General features: G+C 41.1%; 1 protein-coding gene across 7 annotated transcripts in view; it reads right to left on the bottom strand.

Moving 5' to 3' along the window:
• Positions 1-22461, bottom strand: part of TRIP12 (thyroid hormone receptor interactor 12) — a 167600-nt gene that overhangs the window by 42395 nt on the left and 102744 nt on the right. For all 7 annotated transcript variants that reach the window (XM_039487403.1, XM_039487404.1, XM_039487405.1 and 4 more), the window contains 15 exons: positions 19444-19536; positions 19090-19251; positions 17356-17424; positions 17095-17260; positions 16177-16294; positions 15872-16028; positions 14846-14999; positions 13675-13903; positions 12748-12866; positions 11929-12136; positions 10759-10859; positions 10333-10507; positions 9644-9785; positions 8341-8532; positions 7024-7175 (listed from right to left, as the gene is read on the bottom strand). In XM_039487403.1, coding sequence (XP_039343337.1) covers positions 7024-7175; positions 8341-8532; positions 9644-9785; positions 10333-10507; positions 10759-10859; positions 11929-12136; positions 12748-12866; positions 13675-13903; positions 14846-14999; positions 15872-16028; positions 16177-16294; positions 17095-17260; positions 17356-17424; positions 19090-19251; positions 19444-19536 — 2237 coding nt within the window. The remainder of the gene's footprint in view (positions 1-7023; positions 7176-8340; positions 8533-9643; positions 9786-10332; positions 10508-10758; positions 10860-11928; positions 12137-12747; positions 12867-13674; positions 13904-14845; positions 15000-15871; positions 16029-16176; positions 16295-17094; positions 17261-17355; positions 17425-19089; positions 19252-19443; positions 19537-22461) is intronic.

Genomic DNA, 22461 nt, shown 5'->3' with positions numbered 1-22461 from the left:
GTATGAACAGAACAAAAGAAGATGGTCCCTGCCCCAAAGAGAAAGTAATTTGGGATCTCAGATTTTGCTTTAAAATTTAATTAAAAACTCCACATATTTCCTCCTACTCTCAAGAAAGATGTCCAAAGAAAAGAAGAAATCATCCACTTGAAAAGTGTAATTCCCATCAGCAGTTAATCTTGTAATATGCTGTTTTTGCTAATGACAACAATCTAAGGAGTTCCTAACACTTAAGCCTGGACCAAAAACAGCTGAGATACTTTCAAAAAGAGTTCCACACCCATCCCAGTAAAAAGTCTCCCCAAAAATCTTTCCATCTCTGGACACCTATGCCACAGTCTTTAACAGCATAAACCGTATCACTGACAGGTTTAACACATGCTGTATGACAATAGGAAGCGAAGTCATTAATGGTAAAGTAGTTTCCAAAAAGAGAATAATAAAAGGCACTGATTAGGATGTAATTAATAAAAGATATGTAATTCTTATTTTCTAAGATACTAAACTTGCCAGATTTAGTAATTACTCCCACCAAATTACCTTTAAGGTTTTTATGATAGATTATGGCAAATTAGATCTATGACAGCCAATGAATGCTTGATGATCTTGCATTAGTAGCTATATTCAAGTACAGAACTGAATTGAATATAGTCAAAAACCTTAAGGCTTAGACTGACTCGTACATAAATTTTAAAGTTTACAGTACATTAATAATCTGCCTCAAACCAAGTTTAGAAGACAGACCTGGTACGTACAATACCAACTTCTCCATACATGTGTTTTTAAAATAGTTTTATTGGGAGCAACTGTCACTCAACTGCATAATTACCCAAGAATATTAAATCTTTTAGATTATGCAATACAAACATGAGCATTGTAATACAAACATCACAAAATTAACTCTTCCAAAGTGAAATTAGAAAGTTACTTAACTTATAGTAACAGGGATCACACATCTCAATGAACCTGCAATGTGGGTATACATGTGCTCCATGTGCCCTGAACTGGAGAATTCTGAAAGCAATGTCTATTGGTCCACACTTGCGACCTGGCTCACCTCATGCTTTTGACTGAGGAGAAAAAGGGAGAGGTGGACCAACCGCCTCACCAGTTCCTTCTCTGTCGAGAATCAGAGGCGATCCAAAGCACAGGGGAAAGGATGGCTGGTAGTAGAATATAGATAGGGAGCACGTCTGAGAGAATGTCCAGTTACTATAAGGTAACTAACTTTCTCTTCAAGTGCTGGCTCCCATGTATATTTCACTGTGGGTGACTGACAAGCAGTACTCAAACAAGGAGACGGGTCTGAGGTCTTAGGTGGCAGAGCCAAACAAAGGACTGCTGTTCCAAAAGATGCATCGGCGGAGGAATCCTGTGCCCGTCTAGCAAATGTAGCTGTCTCAAATATCAAATAGAGGCACCTCTTAAAGCGATGCCATAGATGTTGCTTGCGCCCTTCTGGAAAACTCTTACCCCATAAGGAACGGGATGATTAGACAGCTGATAGAGCAAAATATAGCTTGAGATTCACTTCAAGACTATAACATGACCCCAGACCCTTTCTTCTGAGGCAGCAATTAGCTTAGGGTATTTCCTGATTGTTTTTATTTTCTGCAGGTAAAGGTTAAGGCTAGTCTAACATCGAGGGAATGGAGCCTCCTTTCTTCGGAGGGTTCGTGAGGTTTGGAAAGAACACAGGTAAGTGGATAGACTGAGTAAGGTGAAAGACTACTCTGGGGGTGAATTTAGGGTGTGAATGTAGTGAAACAATGCATAAGGACAATCCATGATCAATGCCCCAAATTCCCCAGTCCTCCTGGCTGAGCTGATATCTACCTGGAATGCAACCTTTATGGCGGAGAAGACAGACATGGAGCAAGAAGGGGGGGGAGGGATAGCTCAGTGGTTTGAGCATTGGCCTGCTAAACCCAGGGTTGTGAGTTCAATCCTTGAGGGGGCCACTTAGGGATCTAGGGCAAAAATTGGTCCTGCTAGTGAAGGGGGCTGGACTCAATGACCTTTCAAGGTCCCTTCCAGTTCTAGGAGATTGGTATATCTCCAATTATTACCTTTTTTTTTTTTAAATGATTGAAAAGGAGGTTTGGTAAGTACTTAGAGAACAAGGTTCAAGTCCCATTGAGGAGTAGTCTCTCTTTATAGGCAGAAAAAGTACTGATTAAGCCTTTCTAGAACCTGCTAGATAGAGGATTAGGGTGCCTGATGTTGCTGTTCCCAAGTCAGGAGACCAGGAAATGCAGAAATGATGATTGGCGCCTAAGCCGACATGCATAAGATATTAGGGAACCAAAACGGTGTGGGCCAGTTTGGGGCAATGAGAATAACTCATGACCTGTCCTACCAAATCTTGCGCAAAACTCAAAGCAGGTGTTGTAGTGGAGGCAAGGCAAAGTTCAGATGATCTGATCAGATAGAAGGAGTAAGATTGTCACCCTCTGAACGTCGACCTAGGACTCTCGTGGAACAGTATATGTCAGGGAGATAGACAGGTCTGTGGTGGGGGCTCCCCAGGGATATTGTTTACCCCAGAGTCGTGAAGCTCCCACTCGTGATTGACCGCACGTATTCTGGTGTCCTGGGAGGTAGACTGTTGACAGGGCAATCCAACTGACAATATACCAGTTCCACAGACTGATTGCTTCTGTGTATAGGGGTGCAGAGCTCACTCCTCCATTTTTGTTCATGTAAGAGACTTGTGAAGTTATCTCACATTATGAGGGCATGGGGTTCTTAAACAGAAGAAAGATTTGCAAGCCCTTCAAACTGCTTGTAGCTGTAGAACATTGATATGCATCCTGAATTCTCAAGGTGTCCAGATACCTTGCGCTGTACTGTTGCCCATGTGAGCTTCCCAACCCAATAGGGATGGACCTGTAATGATCATCCTGTCTCGTGCAGAGGTGAGGAAGGAAACGCAGATGCAAACCTGATGGGGATTCTTCCACCATGACAGGGACTATACCCCTTTGATAGGAACAGCACACTATGGTGCTAATGGACTCTCAGTTTGGCAGGTACACAATTTCAAGCCACACTTGTAGGCAACAAAGACAGAGTCTTGCAAAAGATGATGCACGTGCACAAGGCCATATGGCCTAGAAGCGAGGTCTTGATAGGCACTCTGGTGTTGGTTATGAGCTGATCTATGGTAATGTTCACAGACTTGCAGAGGACCAGGATTTAGTCAGTCCTTGCAGTGATGGAATTTAAGGGCATCCCGATCAAGTCCAAAGTGCATGCAGAGGTGAGAAGGGAATTTTTGGTGTTTATGCTCATACTCAGAGAGGACAGGAGTTGTAGCATTGTCGAAGTAGATGCCTGGGGGTCTTGGCATGACCTGGCAACAAGGAGCTAATTGTTGAGGTAAGGAAAGAAAACTATGATATCTAATATAGGCTTCTATGACAGAGAACATCTTGGGAGTGGTAGCAATGAGGAAAAGGCATACTCTGTACTAAAAGTGAAAATAGCCAACTGTCTATCTGGGAAAGTGTCAGGGAGCGGGATAGATGTCCTCCTGAAAATAGGAGTCACTCATGTTGAGAGCTGTAAGCCACATCTTTTTCTGGGGATAGAATTATAGATGCTAACGTGACCCTGTGAAACTTGAGTTTGCCAATAAAGCAGTTAAAATGGCAGAGGTCAAAAATAACAGGTCTGCAATTGCCTCTTTTTGGGAACTAGGAAATATGTTGAATAAAAACTACTCCTTTGTAACTAAAGAGGATCCCATTCTATAACTCCTCATTGTAAGCGTTTCCACTTCTTGTCTGAGAACGTTCTCATGAGAACGGCCCCGAGAGAAGATGGGAAAGAGGATTCTGGAGGGTGTACAAACTATTGGATAGCTGGAATAGAGGACGCTGAGCACCCATTTGTCTGCTGTTATTGCACTCCAGGTGTGCAGAGTGCTAGACAACCCCCAAAAGGCATGTGGGAATTGGGACGTGTTGCATTCAGTTGTTTGCAGCTCCTGAGCTCCAGTCAAACCATGTTTAGCTGAGGGTTCGGATTGGCATGAGGAATCCACTGCAGCTCTCTGACTCTTATGGCATGGTTCATAAGGTCTCTGATGGAAGAACTGCTCAGCCATTGGCCTAGGCTTGTATCGTTGCCAGTGGAATTTTCTCTTTGTGGCAGGCGTATATACCTCCAGAGAGCAGAGGGTGTGCTTGGAGTCCTTTAAAAAGTGTGTAAGGACTTCTGATTAAACAGGTTCTCAACGATGTTCTGGACCCACTCTGGGAAACCCTGAAACATGGAGCCATAACTCCCTACACATGATAATGGCAGTAACCATTGCCCTGGAAGATACATCAGCCACATCTGCTGATTGGAGAGCAATCCTGGCAACCATTTTGTCTCCCTCTATGAGAGCCTGGAAAGGAGCTCTGTCCTGCTGTGGGATACTATCAATAAAGTCAATGAATTTCAAATAGTTCAGGAAGTCTCACTTAGCCAGTCCTGTTTTCCAATTTGTTATCCTGAACTAGAGGCTAGAAGAAAAGACCTTCCTTCCCAATAAGTTAAGATGCTTGCCCTCCTTATCAGTAGGGGTACAACAGGGGTGTTGCTGGCTAGATCTTTGTGGCAGCTTGCACCACTAAAGAATCAGGAGTAGGTTGAGAACACAAATTTCACTCTCTTGGCTAGGACATAGTACTGTTTCTCTCCCCTCTTAGCAGTAGGGGTGTAAGTAGCTGAGGTATGCCAGACCACTCTATCTGGGTTCAGGATGACTTTGTTAACCGGGAGTGCTATTCTACTAGAGCCAGAGGACTAAAGGATGACCCAGCGCTTGTGTTGAGGATCCTGAACCTCAAGAGGAATTTGCAGCTGCCCTGCTATTCTGCAAGAGAGTTCCTGGCACTATTTACAGTCACAGGGGGGGGGGGAGGGGGGGGGAGGGAGGAGGGAAGAGAGAGAGAGAAAATGGAGACATCAAGTCATCACTTCATCTGGCAATGAAAACAGCAATCTCATCAGATCCAGTGGAACTGCCACTTACTCCTTCTCCTCCTTTGAAGGGTCCAGAAGCAGCTCCAGTTGTCCCCTCAAAGCGAAGGGGAAGGGCAACTCTCTAGAAGACCAGATTAACTCTGCAGGATGGTATTGGTCCCATGGCCCTCAGTATGGCCAATAGGGTGGATTGAATGGGGGTTGTGGTGGTCCCCCAAGGCCTGGGATACCAACGGTTCCAAGGCAGATGATGAGATGGAAGTTGGTCCCAAGCCGACCATGGTGTTCAGACTGGGAAGGTGTGTCTTGGACGAGAAAAAGCATAATGGTTCATCAGGCGGTTCAGAATCTCCCAACGAGGCGAAAACAGATTCCAGTTTCAATGACAGTACCACTGGAGGGAAATCATAGCCCAAAGATGGAATGGGAGACATACTGCTTCCAAAGGCTGGCTCCCCTGGTGGAGTCATAACCTCTCTCAAAAGGGAAGGACCCAAAGGAGTGGGAGACTCCAGGTCTGGAAGAGCTAAGATGGCCTCAGGAGGACTGTAGGTCTTGGCTTTTCCCCAGAGTGAGAGCAATCCTGGTTACCCAAACTACTGGAGCCACAATAGAGAGTGTGTCACAACCACTGAAGACAAATATGGAACCATGCTCTCAGCTATCTGTCCATAAGTGCCAGTGCATCCTGGGGTTTGTGCTAGGGAAGTGCTGGAGGCACCGTACTGCCAGATTGTGAACCAGTGCTGATGGAGCCCTAGAGTTGTGGGCTCTCTTATCAGATCTCCAAGACTTAGGACATACTCAATTCTCTTGGGCTGAGCTAGTGCTTGGTTTTTGCAGGGCTGGATTAGATTTTTTTCAATGTGGATTTGGAGGAAGACTTAGACTTATGTTATGAGAACAAGTCCTGCTCTCCTGAAAAGACCCTGCTGAGGGATCTATGTGAGTAGATTCCTTCACTCCTGATTTGGACATTGTGGCAGGAGGCGCACACCTTGCTGAGTCAGACTAATGTATGGGGACCGATCCCCCAACATGGGTCAGATTGTGGCCTCATTGCCTTTTGTGCTTCCTAAGGCAAAGCTCCTGCCCTTCCTGGGCACAGCTGGGGAACAAAAGGCAAATACTGAGCCTTGATGTGACATGGGTTTCCCCAAAGCAGTACAAGCAGCATTGGTGGTAACTGCTGATTGAGAAGAACAGCGGGCAGGAAGCACAAATTTTGAAACCTGGACTCATGGGCATAGTTCAGTATCCAAACAGGGTATGGAAGGAGGGAGGGAGGAAGGGAAAGGTGTGCTCACCAGGTCAGGGAAATGGACTAACCTCACTCAAACACTAAAACAAAACAACAATCTTTAAAACTCTAGAATATAAAAACTATTTACAAATATCTAAGTATCTTTTTAGAGATAACAAAGCTGAAGCTTGGGACACCAGAGGTTCTGCCCCAGACCATGCAGATGTGAGAAGGAACTGGAGAGACATTGGGTCCATCCTGCCCCACCCTTTATCTCCTTGGTTGGAGGCATGAGACGAGTCATGGCAGATATGCAGACCACCCGACAGTGCTTTCAGAACTCTCCAGCTCCTGAGCACATGTACCCATGGTGGAATACTCATTGGGACCAGCACTTGAAGAAAAATATTGGATTTATCACATAGCAGTAAATCCATTTTCCTCTGACTAATCTTCAGTTTAGGCTTAAGAGAATTAATGCATGGACATGCCAACTTTTTATGCAGGAAACAAAGCAAGTTTCAAGAGTTTCAGTTTAAAAGTTTGCATGCAAGTATTATGCACCTCCGTCTATAATTTATATTTTAAAATAGTCTTCTTGAGATTCCAGCTTCAATGTTCACTCACTATGGTTATATTTACAACTATTAGTTGAAGACAAATGCCAGCTGCATAATTGCTCCCTTTTTCTTTTGGAGAGACTAAAGTTTTCTGTTATCTCTTGAAACTTTACCAGCATTGGGACAAGTGCTAGAAACCAGCAACTTCCAGCAAAAAGGGGTTACCTGAGCATTAATCCTTACCTGCTCCCTGTTCCATTTCCACTTGGAAAATCATGCACTTTGACAGGAAACTGCTCCATCTGACTGAGACAGTTGTTCATTTTGTGGACTAATGCCAACAAGGGTGCATTTCCTACTGGCTCTAATCTTCCAAGAGATTCTTCTTCAGGAGGCTGAAGTTGAAGGTAACATTTTTTAGTAATATTTTCTATTGAACAGCTTGTGAGCATTAATATGTTAATTTAGCCATATTGTTATGCAAAATAATTTGCTTTAGCTATTAATGCACCAGTGTTCTCTGCAGCTGATAAGTGCAAAAACTGACAGCAATACTTATATCACTAATTATTTGTTACTACCGGGTTCTCTTTACTGCATTTCCAGAACACCACATTGGTCACTTATTTTTAAAAAAGAAAAAAATTCACAACTTAAATATGTTTAGATAATGGGCTTTACAAATTATTGCACAGACTGGTTCACGTGGACAACTGCTTAAAAACAGAGACTGCTAAGCTTTTTGGATTTGCCTTACTATAAATACTGATCATATGCTAAAGTATACAGAGTTTTCTACAGACATGGTATTCCAAGTGTCCTTCATTTGATATTGAAGACTGAAATAAAATTGGCACATACTAGGTCTTAAAAAGATCTTATGCATTCTGAAACAATGTAGATTTTTTTAAAATGCAGTGTCTCTTGAAATTTCTACAATATTAAGATGACTTAATAGTCGACACAAAGATAACCAAAACTGTCAAACAAACAATTTGCTACACAGAATGACATCTTTACTTCTAAGTTTACTAGAACCCAGTAACAGGCTTACATATTTAAAATATTCCCACCCTTTTAGCTATGGGCATTAAGTTTAATGGAAGTTTCAGATTTTTCTTACACATTTTCATCTTTCAGTTGTGCTTTTCTTTGATGAGCCAAACCAATCGCTTACATTACTCCCAAGAGAAATGAACAGAAACAGTCAATTGCTATTGCCTGAATGTCCCCCCTTCTCCATTATGTGCATCTTATCCAGTGGCTCTCTCTGTCTCCCCAGAGGCAACTGACCATTCTGGAAAATCTTATCACCTGTTGTGTGGTAATTCCCCAGTGAGTACAGTCTGTATCAGAGAGGAACAACAGTAGCTCTCAACTTAAGCAGGCCACATGTTTTGTCTTTTTTTTTTTTTTTTTTTAAGTTGTCATATTAGTAAAACGCTAATGAGGCACTCATGCTCTGAAGGTAGGGAGGTTGCTGGACCACAAACAATCATAAAGAAGATGTATACTGCTCACTACGTAAAAACACTAAAATGGAAAATACACTGAACTTACTGGAGAAGAAAAAAACACATGAAGGAACCTTTTTAATCTGACATCCCTGCTTACAGCATCTTTTTCACTTTTAGATGTCAAGTAAAGCAGCAGCTGTTTAACAAACCCACTGTGCTGGATTTCGAATGAGGAGACATCAGACTCAGAGACTATGCTACGGATTTCTACAAGGCACTCAGCTCCACCATCCACCTGAAAGAAAAAGTGTATTAAGGTAAGGTTCTGTACTTTAGTACCCTCAGCAGAACACCCACAATTAGTATTGCCCAAAACAGTGATTTTATTTACATTTTCCTGCTGCTGAATGGAAGACCTATACAAAAGGGGAAATAATGATGGAAAACTGTGAAACTTACTACAGGAAAAGCGCTGACAATTCTGTACTAAGTAAGTGAACTGAAAACACAGGAAAGTAATTTCTATAATTGAAGTGAAAAATCTTAGTTAGATGTTACTTGTTACTAACTATTGTTACAGGATCGCAGTTTGTCACATTTAGAAAAGGAGCCACTAATATGAAAAAAAAAGTTATAAAAAGGTGCTGTTGTGTGTTTTGCAAAATACAAAAGAAAGATATTTAATGTTCTACATTTCATAATGTTTCCCCCCCACCATGCTGTGTAGATCACTGTTTCCAGTTTAAGTGTGTGTGGATTTTAAATGAACTTGAAGCCTGTGCCACTGTCTAACAAGAATCTCAACTGTAACAGCTGCCTTGCTTTTAAGGCTGTTAAGGAGACAAATACAAGACATATATAGCACAGGAGTTGTTTTGTTCTAAAACTAGAGTCTAATTTCTGAGTGGATCCTAAATTTGGCCAGGATGAATGAGTACTACTACCTCTTCAAGAAAATGCTAAGCTTTTGCACTCATCTCTCTGAAGTCCTAATCAAGCCACAGATTCTACTATGAAATTCTCAAAAAAATTGATCTGAGAGAAATTTAATAGTGCTTTACAGCCATTTAATTATAGGAATTTTAATAACTGAAAAAGTGCTATTTGAAAAATCACTAATGGGGAAAAATAAGAATTAGAAATGAAAGTTAAGTCACTTAAGAACTTATACAGAAGTAAGGTTTTTAGATACATTAAGTTTTTCCAGTAGTACTGCTGCACCTTTATTTGCATACTAACACTCCTTTGTTTCAAGGTGATGGCTCTTGGATTTCATAACTAGGATATTTGAGACGCTATCTAGAGAAACTAATAAGTACTTCCTTATGAGCATAGCAATTCTTTTCCCACTTAATCCTTTTCATTGCCTCCAAAAACCCCTTCCAAATCAAGTTTCCAGTTCTAACCTGGAGGTTGAGTTGTTCAGTTGCAGTGCAAAGTCTCTGTAATACATTTAGTGCAGGATTGCTTCCATCCATGTTCTCAGAGTTAAAATAACGTTCCACAAATTTATGAGCTTGTTCCTTAATCCAACCCTTAATTTTCTCTCTGCAAGAAAGAATATAAGAACAAGCTGATAAATGCATGCCACATTTAACATTTGCACACTAAGTTTACACATACACACAGCAAAGCAAGTGTAACAAGTTCAGATGATATGCAAGTAATGCTTGGGAGATGGGGAGCACCAGTTCCTATGTATGCGATCTCTGACCACAATAAAGTGCTCCTCCTCTCCAGGCCAAACCTGTGGGATGCTAGAAAGCTTTCCCATGGTTTCCATTTTCTCCATATCACAGTTCTTCCCCGCCCCTGCCCCCCCGCCCTCAGGTCTAAATTTTCCACTCTTTCCTACCTATTCTCTTTCAATTTCTACTCTGCTTCCTTTCCCTCCATCTCAACTTTTCTCCCTAGGCTCTCTTCCCCATCTTATTTTCTTCCTCTCCCACACACGACTCCACTGCTTGCTCTCGGCATTCACTCAAAGAGGCTAACTGCTGAAATTCAGGGCATCAAGTAACCTTGTTTTAAAGTAGTTTGATTTAATCCTTACTGAACAGAGTTTTACTTCTTAGAACAGAATGTATTACGTTACCTGTTGTTAGATATGGTGTCCTTTGAGGCAGCCCTTGCAAGACCACTGACTCCTGCTGTGCGTGCTGGTTCAATGTTGTTGCTATTAGACTGTGTGCTTAATCTCCCCCAAGTTTTAGGATTCAAGCTTGCCAAGAAGGAAGATTTAGGAGACTGAGTAGTTGTAGGGCTTTTAGCTTGGGGCGGGAGTGAGGGGAGAGAAGGGGGAGAGAAAAAGAATGGGATAGAATTAAAATTAAAAAGCACATTCAGAGATACCCAAGTTACCAAGAATCCTCTCTGTTATACTGTCAGAAGTATTTAGTACACATTAAATATTTGAGATTATTTTGTTTTTAAGAAGTGATTAGTGGGCACAATGCACGTCTTTTCATTTATCTAATAGTCTTTATTGACTACTTTGCAGTCTATTCTAAAACTAATTTACCTTGATTGTCTACTTTGTCATCATCTCTTGGAGGTGAATACTTTGGCCTTCTGGGCCCACGTTTTGGCAGTCGTTTTCTCTTTAAAACATCACTTAGTCGGCTGTCAAAAGTTAAAAATAAGCAGATTACATCTACTTTTTACTTCATTAGAATGTGCTTTTTTTTTTTTTTTTTTTTTTTTTTAAACAAAACCCAAATCTGAATGTTACGTAACAACCATGAAACATCTAACTGCTGATCTTTGGGCACCCACAGAATAGCAGCTTACCATTCACTTAGTTTGGGATCAATATTCCCAGTTTTTGAATGACTAAGAACTTAAACATTGCACTTCCAAGTCTATTTGGTGGTGTTATGACTTAAAACAGGCTGACTTATGTCACCTTTCCTATTTTAATGTGCCAATGTATTTAAACCTTTAATATTAAAAATTAAATAAAATAATCTATTGCCAGACATTTACAAGTTTTACTAAGCATTAAAGCAAGTTTTTTCACAAGGATTCCCCTTTTCTTGTTTCTTTCCCTCCTAGCCACCTTCAAAAAGGCACCACACATGGCACCGACCATTCCTTTAGAGCTGGTCAACACTCCTCAAAATGGAACAGCAGCCCTCATGCTTTCGGCATCTTCTGGTCTCTCAAACTATGCAATGCTAGGGTGTGTTGCATCTCTTTACAACAAGATTTATCAGTAGCTAATCACATTTAATACACTTAATGTTCAAGTTGTCATTTGTCAATTTTCTTTTATGAAATTTTACTTCCTTAATGCAATACACTAAATTGAAGTGCATTGTTGCTGCAGCAGCCAAAGTCAAACACTTTTTTTCCAGGATTTTCAAAGTGTTGGTAAAATAATACAGGAAACTTGAGTAAATATTACGTGTCTATAGACAAAAGTAATAGGAAATCTTGATTATCTAAACAAAAATAAATTTAAGATTTAAAATCTTGATTGTGTGACTATCACACTGTGATCATTTACTTAAGTACAGACTATAGACAAAGCACTGTAGCGTTCTTGCCTTAGGGGTTCATAAAATATTAACAGCTTTCAGCCTGATCTTTAATGATTCTGAGCAACACAACTGCCATTGCAGTCAGAGTTATGGGTCATTGACTCTCAGAATCAGGCCCTTCTTCAAACAAACACAAATTGAACACTTACCCCTGTGGACTCAGATCCAGAGAGTCTTCCCGGCTGTGTTGTAAGCTGGGAGACCCCAAATCTGCAGTTGCATTATTGGCAGAGGTGGCTGTCCCAGTGCTTATTGTTGTAGTGGTACCCAGCGTTCCTGATCCATTAGTGCATGCTTTTGGTGGGCTTGTCAGCAAAGCCTCAGACTCCGCTAGATTTTTCACTTGGTGCATCACCCCTTTCCAAAGTTAAAAACAAAGTGTTTATGCTAATCTTTAGACATGCAACTCTTGCAAATATCAATATGTACCCCCTCCCCAATGACAGTATTCAACAGTATTTTGAAAGTATCCCTTAAATGTCATAGAAAGTATATGGTTATTGTACTAGTCAGGATATCCAAAAAGAAAATCAGTGTCAAAATGTCATAGGAATGGCAGAGAACATAAGTAGATTGGCAGGAAATCCAGACTTTTAAAAAATATGATTACTTGGTATAACCAAATAAAGCATAGTCAATGTTATTTCAACAAGTATTCTTAGTCTAAAAATAAGTCTGCTTGCTTCAAATAAGTCTGCTAAAACTAATTTGAAAAAACTTTCAGAAAAACAAGCATTTAATGCCAAGAAAAGGTTGATAGCCATATGACCGGGGAAGAAGGTAAAGGAAAAATTTGCATGGATTTCCCCTTATATTATTTTTATAGCAACCTCCATTTCTTGCACATAGTAGAGGTCTAATTTACAGTTTAATAGCATAAGCTCTCAATTCATGTCTAAGAAACATGCATTAGAATTTTGCTTATTACCTCAGATTAAGAGTAAATAAAGAAAAAACAGTACATTTACCTTCTCTTCTGAAGTAAACACTAAAAATGTCAGGTAATTTTTGCATTAAAATCTCTGCCATCTGAAGGGCTCCAACTACTATCTTAAGGTCTTGACTTGACAGCATGGAGGCAATATGACTAAAAAAGAAAATGTCTGCTTTAAAAAGTTTGATTTCTCAAATCTTTTTAAAATAAACCTTATTTATTAAGTTAGATCCTCTAAAAATAGAGAGTAGCAAAGTCAAATGCAAACCCCGTATCACACCTTTTATTTTTACATATAAATATTAAAAAAGCTGGTGGCAAGTGTGGCGTAACTTACAGTTCCCTTAACCAGCTATATCCCTATGCTTAGTCAGGCACGTGCACATATGCATGCATGTTGGCGGTGGTGGGAATTAGAAAAGATTCATCCCACAGGCAGGAAGTGGTCCCTGAAGAAGTTTAATTTCCATGAAGAGTTGCTAATTCAGTGCATTGCCTCCTCACATATTAGGCTGCTCTGGTCCCTAAACCCATTCCTAGGGTACCAAGTTGGGGCTGCTTTGTGCAACCACCAACTCATCTTATACATCTTCTGCTATAAGGGTCCTCTTTTACAGTCTGCACAATCAGAATACTAGAGTTAATCTGTCCTTAAATTTGTAGGTAAGTTGGCTCAATATTTTAGTTTTAGAAACTAAGGAAACGCTTGACATCACTATTTGACTATTACAGTCAGTGTAACTAGCATCTATCCATAGTGATTCTTTGGTTCAGATGTTTAAAAAAAATGTTTACAGTTAGGCTCCTAAAAGCATATTTAGACACCGTTTGATTTTCAGAAGTGCTGAACACCCACAGGTCAATGTGAACTGCTTTGTTCTCATCTCAGCACTTTTGAGAAATAAGGTTAATGCCCAAGCGCTTTTTTAAAAAGGTTCGTTCACAAGCACAAAAAACCCACCTTGAAACGGCATGATTTTTCAATACATCCTTCAGAAGTTCAGCATCAGCAAAATAAATTATCCTAAGAATTGCTCTAAGGCACTTGTGTCTAACAGCGGGTCCAGCGGAAGAGCTGTACACTTCATAAAGAACACCAAACAATGTTTTAATAAAGGATTTAGCCAATTCTGGGTCCTCTTTCATTAGCTGTGCTCGAGCATCATCCTTCTTTAATTCTGAATGTCCACCTAGAAAAGAACACAGATTGGACACCTGAGTCACTGTGCCGTTCACGTCACTTTCACTCTGGCATTTGCCTCTGGTTTTTTAAACTGAAGTGTTAAGTTTAATCTCTATTTAAATTCAGAACAAGAAAATAAAGTTGTTTTAACAGATACATGACACTTCTGGTGGATCTAACACATTTATAAGAAGGTATCCATCGTACTATTCTATTCTTGAAAGATGCTGTTGGGAGATTACATCAATATTTCTTTCTTACAATAAGTTTTTGAAGTAAAGCAAAGCAAGTCTTCAGAATTTAGACGTTTAAAGAAAGTTTACTATCCTCATCTAAGACTACCCACATTAAGGCCTGGTCCACACTAGGGGGCAGTGTCGAGGTAAGATCCCGTAGCTGAAGTCGAAGTATCTTATCCCGACTTACCTCCCGTCCTCACTGCTCAGGGTCGACGTCCGCGGCTCCCCCGTCGACTCCGTTACCGCCACTCGCTCCGGTGGAGTTCCAGAGTCGACGGGAGCGCGTTCGGGGATCGATATATCGCATCTAGATGAGACGCGATATATCGATCCCCGCAAAAATCAATCGCTACCCGCCGATTCGGCGGGTAGTCTGGACGTACCCTAAGAAAATGGTATATACTCCAGAAAGTGGCAGGGGAGAATAATCTATTCCAAGCTCAAGTTTGCCAACTTACACACAGCAGCTGATAAAAATTTCTGGAACTACTTCCAGTTCATGGAATTAATATTGTGATTTATTAAGACATTTTAGTCAATAATTCACCTCTGGCTTAAATGTAGCCTTGACTCAAGTAATCAAAATAAAGTTTGAAGTCCCAAATTCAAAAACATACAATTCTGATTAGCTGAGAAACAGACAGCACATTGTCTGTCTTATTTATACTATATTGCTCAGAGATGCAGGATAGTTCAAAAACAGTACTTACTGGTATTACTATTAGCTAACGGGTTAGGTTTTCTCTGAATGGCACGTGCTGTTCCAGTGTCTTCGTTGATTTGCTGCATAGAATTGAAGTCAATAGTATAAACACGCCCCAGGGTAGACAGACTTATCTCATCCTCCCCAACCTGATGAGCTGCCTGAGAATGAACAAACACAAAATGAAGCAATTTAAAAATAAAATACTGACAGGTAAGGAGGTAATTTTATAAATAACCTCATGTCCCACAAGGGATGGGAAACAAAACAGAGTGCTATGTCCCATTTTACAGTGTGCTGAATGATATCTTGCTTAGAAATTCTGTCTGACAGATACATAAGCATGTTAGAAAACTTTCAGAAAACTGTTTTTGATATGAAGGCACTTTTCCATTTAAAAATGAGGGTTTAAATCATCCTACTCGGCCTTGCTCCATAAAGGAACTATGACTCCCATAAACAGTATTTAGCAGTCGGGATGAGATACCTTTTGAGACTCTCCAATGATTTGATCATGTCCTTGTGCATTCTGGATACAATTCATTTCTATCCAACCTCAGGATTTCATATCTCAAGGCAAATGAAAGTTAACAGCTTGGATGCCTCACCTCAAAATCCTAAAAGGCACTGTCTGCACCACCCTTGGTTACTAAATAGTTCTCAGTACAAAATAAGGGTCTCAGCTGAGGCCTTTAGGTTCTGCCGAAGTGAAAATTCAGAGTACTCTGACTGCTCTGTGGACAGCAAGATTAAGAGATTCCCAGAGTGAGACAGCTCTTAAATCAGAGGTGCAAAAGTGCAATTCTGATAAACGTATTATACAAGTAGCTGACTAGATGTTTAATAAATCACCCATTTTCGAAGGAATACAGAAATACTGCATAATCAAGCATTTAGTTTCACATTTCAAGCATGAAGCTGTGATAAGGTTAGCACTTATATTAGCCAGTTTTACAACAAGGACGGAGAAGTGAAGCAGCAGTCAAACCTGTACACCAACCGATATACTTAAAACATATGCTTGAAATACTACCTCAATTATCCGGCTATCAATCCTGTTGTAGGGATGCCAGAGACCCCTGTCATCTCGCCACTGCCAAATTGCCCCATCTGTGTTTTGTGCATTTCCTTTCTTTAGCATAGTATCAACAGCAAAGATTCCTTCTTTAGGCAGGCAAGGCATCAGTTCACTGAAAAGATCATCAAATCAACTTTTGGTAACACTTTTTTTTAAATGTACCAGCATTAGCAGTTTGAAAACTATTAGTCTTCATTTCAGTAATCATGAAATTAGTACGTCAATCAAACTTGAAAAATAAGATTGTGTAAAAGACTTACCATATAAGAGAAGTAAGCTCATAAAGTTCTTGAGGACTTCGTGGAACAAGATCAATTTGTTCTTGACAACTCCCATTTGAGGCTCCACAAAGAAGGAAGTGAAGTGTTTCTGCAATATCTTTAAAACAATTGTTTTATAAAAAAGTATTGTCCCGGGGTCAGAGGATAGTGCCCTAATCTGACCGACACTGCACAGAATAGACAGTTCCCGCCCTAAAGAGCTTACAGTCTAAGTAGAAGACAAAAGGGTAGGGAAAGGGATAGAACATACAGTGATGGTTCGGAAGTGTCTTTTAAAAAAAAAAAGACTGGGGGTTTAGCTAAACAGAAAGAACGTAAGAGAGGGAAGACTGATAAGGAGGAGATGGGGATAGGGATAGAGAAGGAAGGAGGGAAGCATGCAGAGTACTGAGGCTGAGGTTAGTAAGGGGAGGGGAAAGTTGGAATAAAAGCCAATCAGCATGGGGGAAAGAATGTCTGCAGTTCTGACTTAGGACAACAGCACAATGACACTGATGTTCTTTCACAGCATTTCTTAAGAACAGTGCTTATTTAATGCAAACTTTCCCACCCAATAAACGTAATTGGAACAATTACTTGTAGTAATGTTGTGATGGAATTAGTTTAAGTAACTAGTATTGACTCAAAACTAGTTTAAACCGCCAGTGACAGTTGAAAGTTGAAGATAAAAAGAACTGAATTCTCCATCTAATTACACTGCAAACCAAACTTTGTATCCCAGTCAAAATATTGTGTCACTATTGCTTTTTCCTTATTCCACATATTTCTATGGGCAAGTGTGGTATATTATAGATTATGGAGTGTTTAACAACATTTGTGGACACTATGCTTCCCATTCTAATAAAAGTACCATGTTAAAAAAAAAAGTGGAAGTACAGGAAGAACACATGCACTTACTTTGCTTCATAAGTTGAACTGCTAGTGTAGGACAATTGGAGCACATTAAGGAAAACATGCGCACCACCATGATGAACATTCCTGAGCTCAGGATGGGAGGAGTCACTACCAAGAGTTGCTGAATATTTGTGAGCAAATCCTTAGAGGCAACCTGCTGAAGCAAATTCTTAAAGGAAAAAAAGGAAAAAGGCAGAATATTTAGAAAATTCTATTCTGATAAAAAACATTTTTTTTAAAAAGTACAAAAGAGAAACTACTTACCTCCTCATGTTGGAAGTTGTCCACTAGCCGTGCAAAACAGAGACAAGTGCTTTCTACTGACTTTTTGTCCTATTAAAAAAAATATATACATATATTGAAAGATATTCTAGAGCCTGTATTAGATATGATTCTACACGAAGTCCCCTTCCTCCTAGAAAACCCATCACTGAAACCCTACTTGTAGTAGCTTTCAATCTAGAAGTGATAAACTAACCCTCAAATTCTTTATGCCAAGAACACCTTCCCCAAACAGATTTCTTGGTATGGCTCACCCTGTAAGACTATCAGTTGAACCCAAGAGAGTTACTCCATTTTAGATTCCAAAATACAAGTTTAATATAGTCACACAATTTCTCAAAAGTGGAAAACCTAGAATAGCCTTAATGCTAAAAAGTTTAAAAATTTAAGCAGCCAAGATATACAGGTGCCACAGAAGACTGAAGTCTCACAGCGTGAGGTCAATCCTGCTTCCCAGGAAAAAAAGTCACTTCTCCCAAAATCTTTAACAGTTTTCTAGTGTTTCTGTAATTTTGCTTCAAAGTTGCTCCCACATATAGCTTCTCCAATCACCTTCTGCCAAATTGCTGAAATTATGCCAAATCAAACTTCTGTTTTTTGTGCGGGTAGTCATGTTTGCTCACTCACCTACATGCAACTCATCCCCAGTTTTTCCTATCTTAAAAATAACCTGGCGTATACTTACAATATGTACAAAGTTAGTAATTTAAGGTTAACATTAATATGCACAATATTAGGACACGAGTTATTATTGGTTTTGCCAATTATTCCATTACCCCAATAAAGTTTTAGTACTGACTATATTCACACATCATTACACACTTATAATCCTCAATGCTACAAGATTTAAGAAATTTTTATTATTTTTTTTAAAGTGACACTAACTCAGACTGATCCTCCTCATTAAGAAAGTAATCAGTAGAAGTAACATGCTGCCAAACCTAGAGAGATCAAGGTCAGAGCAACTGGAAAGAATGTTACTTAACTTACAGCAAAACTGTGGTTCAAGATGTTTTTATACACAGATTCCCACTCACAGGGCAAGTGTGCCCCATGAGCACAAGATCAGATTCTTTTGAACAGCACTATCTGTTGGGGCCATGCCTGTGCCCTGAGCAGCCTCTTGCTCCCTGTAGCAATAGGGCTTAAAGGGCAGAGTGGCCACGACCTACACCAAGTTCCTTACATCATAAAAATCCCATTGAAGCAGGACTCCTATCTGCAGGGATGGAGAGTGGGTCATGGAATCTGTGTGGATGCAACATCTGAAAGAATCTTAGTTTCTGTCAACTGTAAACTGTTCCCTCTTCAGGTGATTATCAACATGGATTATACACTTGGTGATTAACTAGCAGTTGCCCTGGAGCTAGGACACGGATAAGTGGAAGCCTACCAAAACTAAGATGCAACCCGGAAGCTTACACCTGTCAATAATCAGTGGCTCAAGCTTCACACTGGTGCTCTTGATCTCTCTGATATGGGGAAGTTACCCAAGCAGACCACAGAGGCTGCCTGAACCCTAGCGGAATGAGCTACAACTGGTCAGTGTGGACTTTTCTTGGCCAAAATTTAACAGAAAGTCCCACTTGGAAGGTCAGCGTTTGATAAATTTACCACTATCAAAAATACCTGAAACAAGGGAGAATAAACCAAGACAGGGGGAGAGATCCACTGCATGTCAAAATGACTAATCAATGTTTTATAATGGCTTCTTACCTGATGGGTTAACCTTTGTGTAAGCAGTGGCAGAGAATCTGCAACAAAGTGAAACTCATCAGGTGTGATGCTCTGGCAGCAGTTGGCAGCAATAGCTAGTGCATTCCTCTGGGCATTTATGCTGAAGAACTCCAGATACAGCAGACAGTCTGCCAACCCACCCTATAATACAGAATGCTGTTAAAGAGAAGTATTCTCTGTCAGTGGCAATACAGTGACAGAAATTTCTGGGCTTTAATTACTCTTTGGGAAGAACTTGTGCACCACCCAGTTTGTGGTCTAGGAGCCATCAAAAGAGGAAACAAAAACTTCAAGCAAGTATTCTTTTTCTTTCTATTAGGGAAAAATACTTACTGCCTGCAGAATAGCTTTACTATGTCTGCGTGATAACATCTCCAGGGCAGTCAGTGCCTGCTCTGCCACATCAATACACTGAATAACTTGCAGCTAGAACAAAAGAAAGTAATTAAATGAGTTACCAGTTACAAATATCAGTCTCTAGAAACTGACCTGACAAGAATAAAAATTCTGATCTACATTAATACTTCCCACCCTATTAAGTTAAATTTTCTACTTTATGAAAGTAATGTTTAATGACTTTCCACTGCAAAATAAGATAAAAGCTGAGTTTGAGTTAACACTCTACCTTACACATTGGATTCTTTAGGAAATTTCATTATCTTAACCAAAAAAAAGGTACTTCTAATGCAGGTGTCTCAAACTCAAATGATCACAAGGGCCACATGAGGTCTAGTGCATTGGCCCGAGGGCCGCATCACTGACACCCTCACCGTCGCTGCCCCTGGCCCCGCCCCCACTCCACCCCTTCCATGAGGCCCCACCCCTGCCCCGCCTCTTCCCACCCCCTTCCCCAAAGTCCCCACCCCAACGCTGCCCCTTCTCGGTCACCATGGGGTGAGGGAGGGGTGCAAGGTGCAGCAGGGGGCTCAGGGCAGGGAGTTGGGGTGCAGGGTGCAAGCTCCGGCCTGGTGCCGCTTACCTAGAGCGGCTCTGGGGTGGCAGCGGCACGCATCAGGAGGGCATGCTCCTGGCCCCAAGCCGCGCCGCTCCAGGAACTGGCCAGAACCACAGCCCCTGGGGGAGTAGGGGTGGGCACAGGGCTCTGCTGCTGCTCCTCCAGGTACCTCCCATGAAGCTCCCATTGGCCGTAGTTCCCTGTTCCCGGTCAATGGGAGCTGTGGGGGGCAATACCTTGAAGCGAGGCAATGCAGGAGCCCTCTGCCTCCTCCCCTCCGGCCCAAAGGGACATGCTGCCAGCCGCTTAAGGGAGAGGTGCGGGGCTTGCAGTGCCACAGGGGGCAATCGCGCGGGCTGGATTCGGCCCATGGGCTCTAGTTTGCCCACCCCTGGCCTGGAGGTAGGCAGAGGGGTGGGGGGCACGGGGAGCTTGGTGGGCCGCACAGAAGAGCCCCGCGGGCCGCATGTTTGAGACCCATGTTCTAATGTAACAGAAGTGTTTCTTTGTAGTACAAATTGTAGGTAATACAGTACATATTTAGCGTTTGAAGATATATGTTTACATTTCCACACTGAATTAGAGAAACAAAACTCAAGTCACAACTAGCTTCATAATACTTTATTCCCCCAAACAGACTTCAGAAACTCAGGTTTGATTTTAGGGGCTTTCCTAAAGCACATGGGCTCTAAAACCTGTTCTATGGCAAAACTGCTTTAAAAGCTTTTGGGAACTGGAGAAAATGTTCAATGTTGTAATGAAACAACAAATATTGTTAAGGTATCCACTAACAACAACCTAACACTTAAGTGCATACCCTCACATCTGCCTTGCAACCTGATTTCCTCTAGGTATTAATTTTAACCGGGAGTACGTGCTCGTTGGTCTGTTGTAGTGTTGGTCTTGGAACACATTGGGTCTTAGTCAGCAATGTTTGACATGCAGTTTACCAAATGAAGGAAGAAAAAGCTCCGGAAAAAACTGACTGACAACCGAAATGATCAGAGCTCGAGGCCAAGACCTCTGGGAAACCCCTGCTCAGAGGTTTAGCCCTTACTTGGAAATACAGAAGATACCATCTAGTTGGAAGGAATCCAACACATTTTGCTGTACAAGAAGGGCAATCATGAAGATCTAAAGAACTATCGTCCAATATGCCTGCTCTCATGTCTACAAACTGTTCACCAAAAACAAAAACAACAAAGTGACTCTCAGAGTCTGGACAGACAGCAGCCAAAAGAGCAGGCAGGTTTTCGAAGGAATTTCAGCAGAATGGACCATATCTTCACTATAAACCAGCAATTGGAGTGCTCAATAAAATAAAAGTTCCCTTTAGGCATTGCCGTCATCGACTAGGAAAAAGCGTTTGACAGCCTAGAGATCAGTGCCATGCTGAAAGCTCGTGCAGAGCAGGGCATTGACACAACTACATCAAACTACTAAACGAAGAAAACTCTGACTGCACTACGGATGATATCATGTTGATTGCTGAACACACTATCAAACTACAGAAAATGCTGCGAGAGCTTGACACAAAAAGCAGCCAATTCGGACTGAAAATGAACTGCTCTAAAATGAAATTTATGCGGTCTGATGCCTTGCCAAAAGGCCCAAATAATAGTCAAGGGGGAATAAATAGAAGAATTTAACTATATGCTTATTTGAGCCAAGAAATTAACATGTGTCACAATCAGGAAGGTGAACTCTCGTGGACAAAGAAAGCTGGTTGGTGCACGCATTCAATTCTATCCAGGATGTCCTCCAAAGAAAAACCAACAAGGCAACATGCGCCAACCTCTTCAACTCAACAGTACTGCCAGCAATGTTGTACGCGAGCGAAACATGGGTGCAGACAAAGATAGAGGAACAACAACTGTATCATGGAGAGGACGATGAAAAGAAGAATTCTGGAGATTTGAATCCACGACCGAGTGCCCAATGAAGTGATCAGACAGCAGAATGGAGTGCAGGACACTGTTGTTGAAAGCAGTAAAATACTAGGGGCCGGGGATATAGCTAGGCTTACTGACAATCGATGGACTGCAGCAACTGCTGAGTGGTATCCACAGAAACTGAAATAAAACTTTTCCTATCTCTTTGGAGGTCGGCTGAGTGGTTATCATGAAAAAGGCATGGCCGCACATGGAGAAGGAAGGCCAGGATAAGAGAAGAATGGAAGACATATGATTAGCACAATCTATATGAGGACTGATGGATCGAGCGATCAAGGTGATTAATTTTAATAAACAAAGGTTATTGTTTCACCTAAGACTTGCATGCTACGGAGTCACAAGTGTGCAAAGTCATCAGGACACAAACAAGCTGCAACCCAAAATCCACTTTAGCAAATATTTACTACCCCGAGAGAATTCTGTGTGCGTGTGTGGGGTGGGGAA

The sequence above is a fragment of the Mauremys reevesii genome, linkage group 9 (assembly GCF_016161935.1).
Source record: "Mauremys reevesii isolate NIE-2019 linkage group 9, ASM1616193v1, whole genome shotgun sequence".
Classification (NCBI taxonomy): domain Eukaryota; kingdom Metazoa; phylum Chordata; order Testudines; family Geoemydidae; genus Mauremys; species Mauremys reevesii.
Note: the sequence above shows the minus strand (reverse complement) of the source record. Positions and strands in the feature narration are given on the sequence as shown.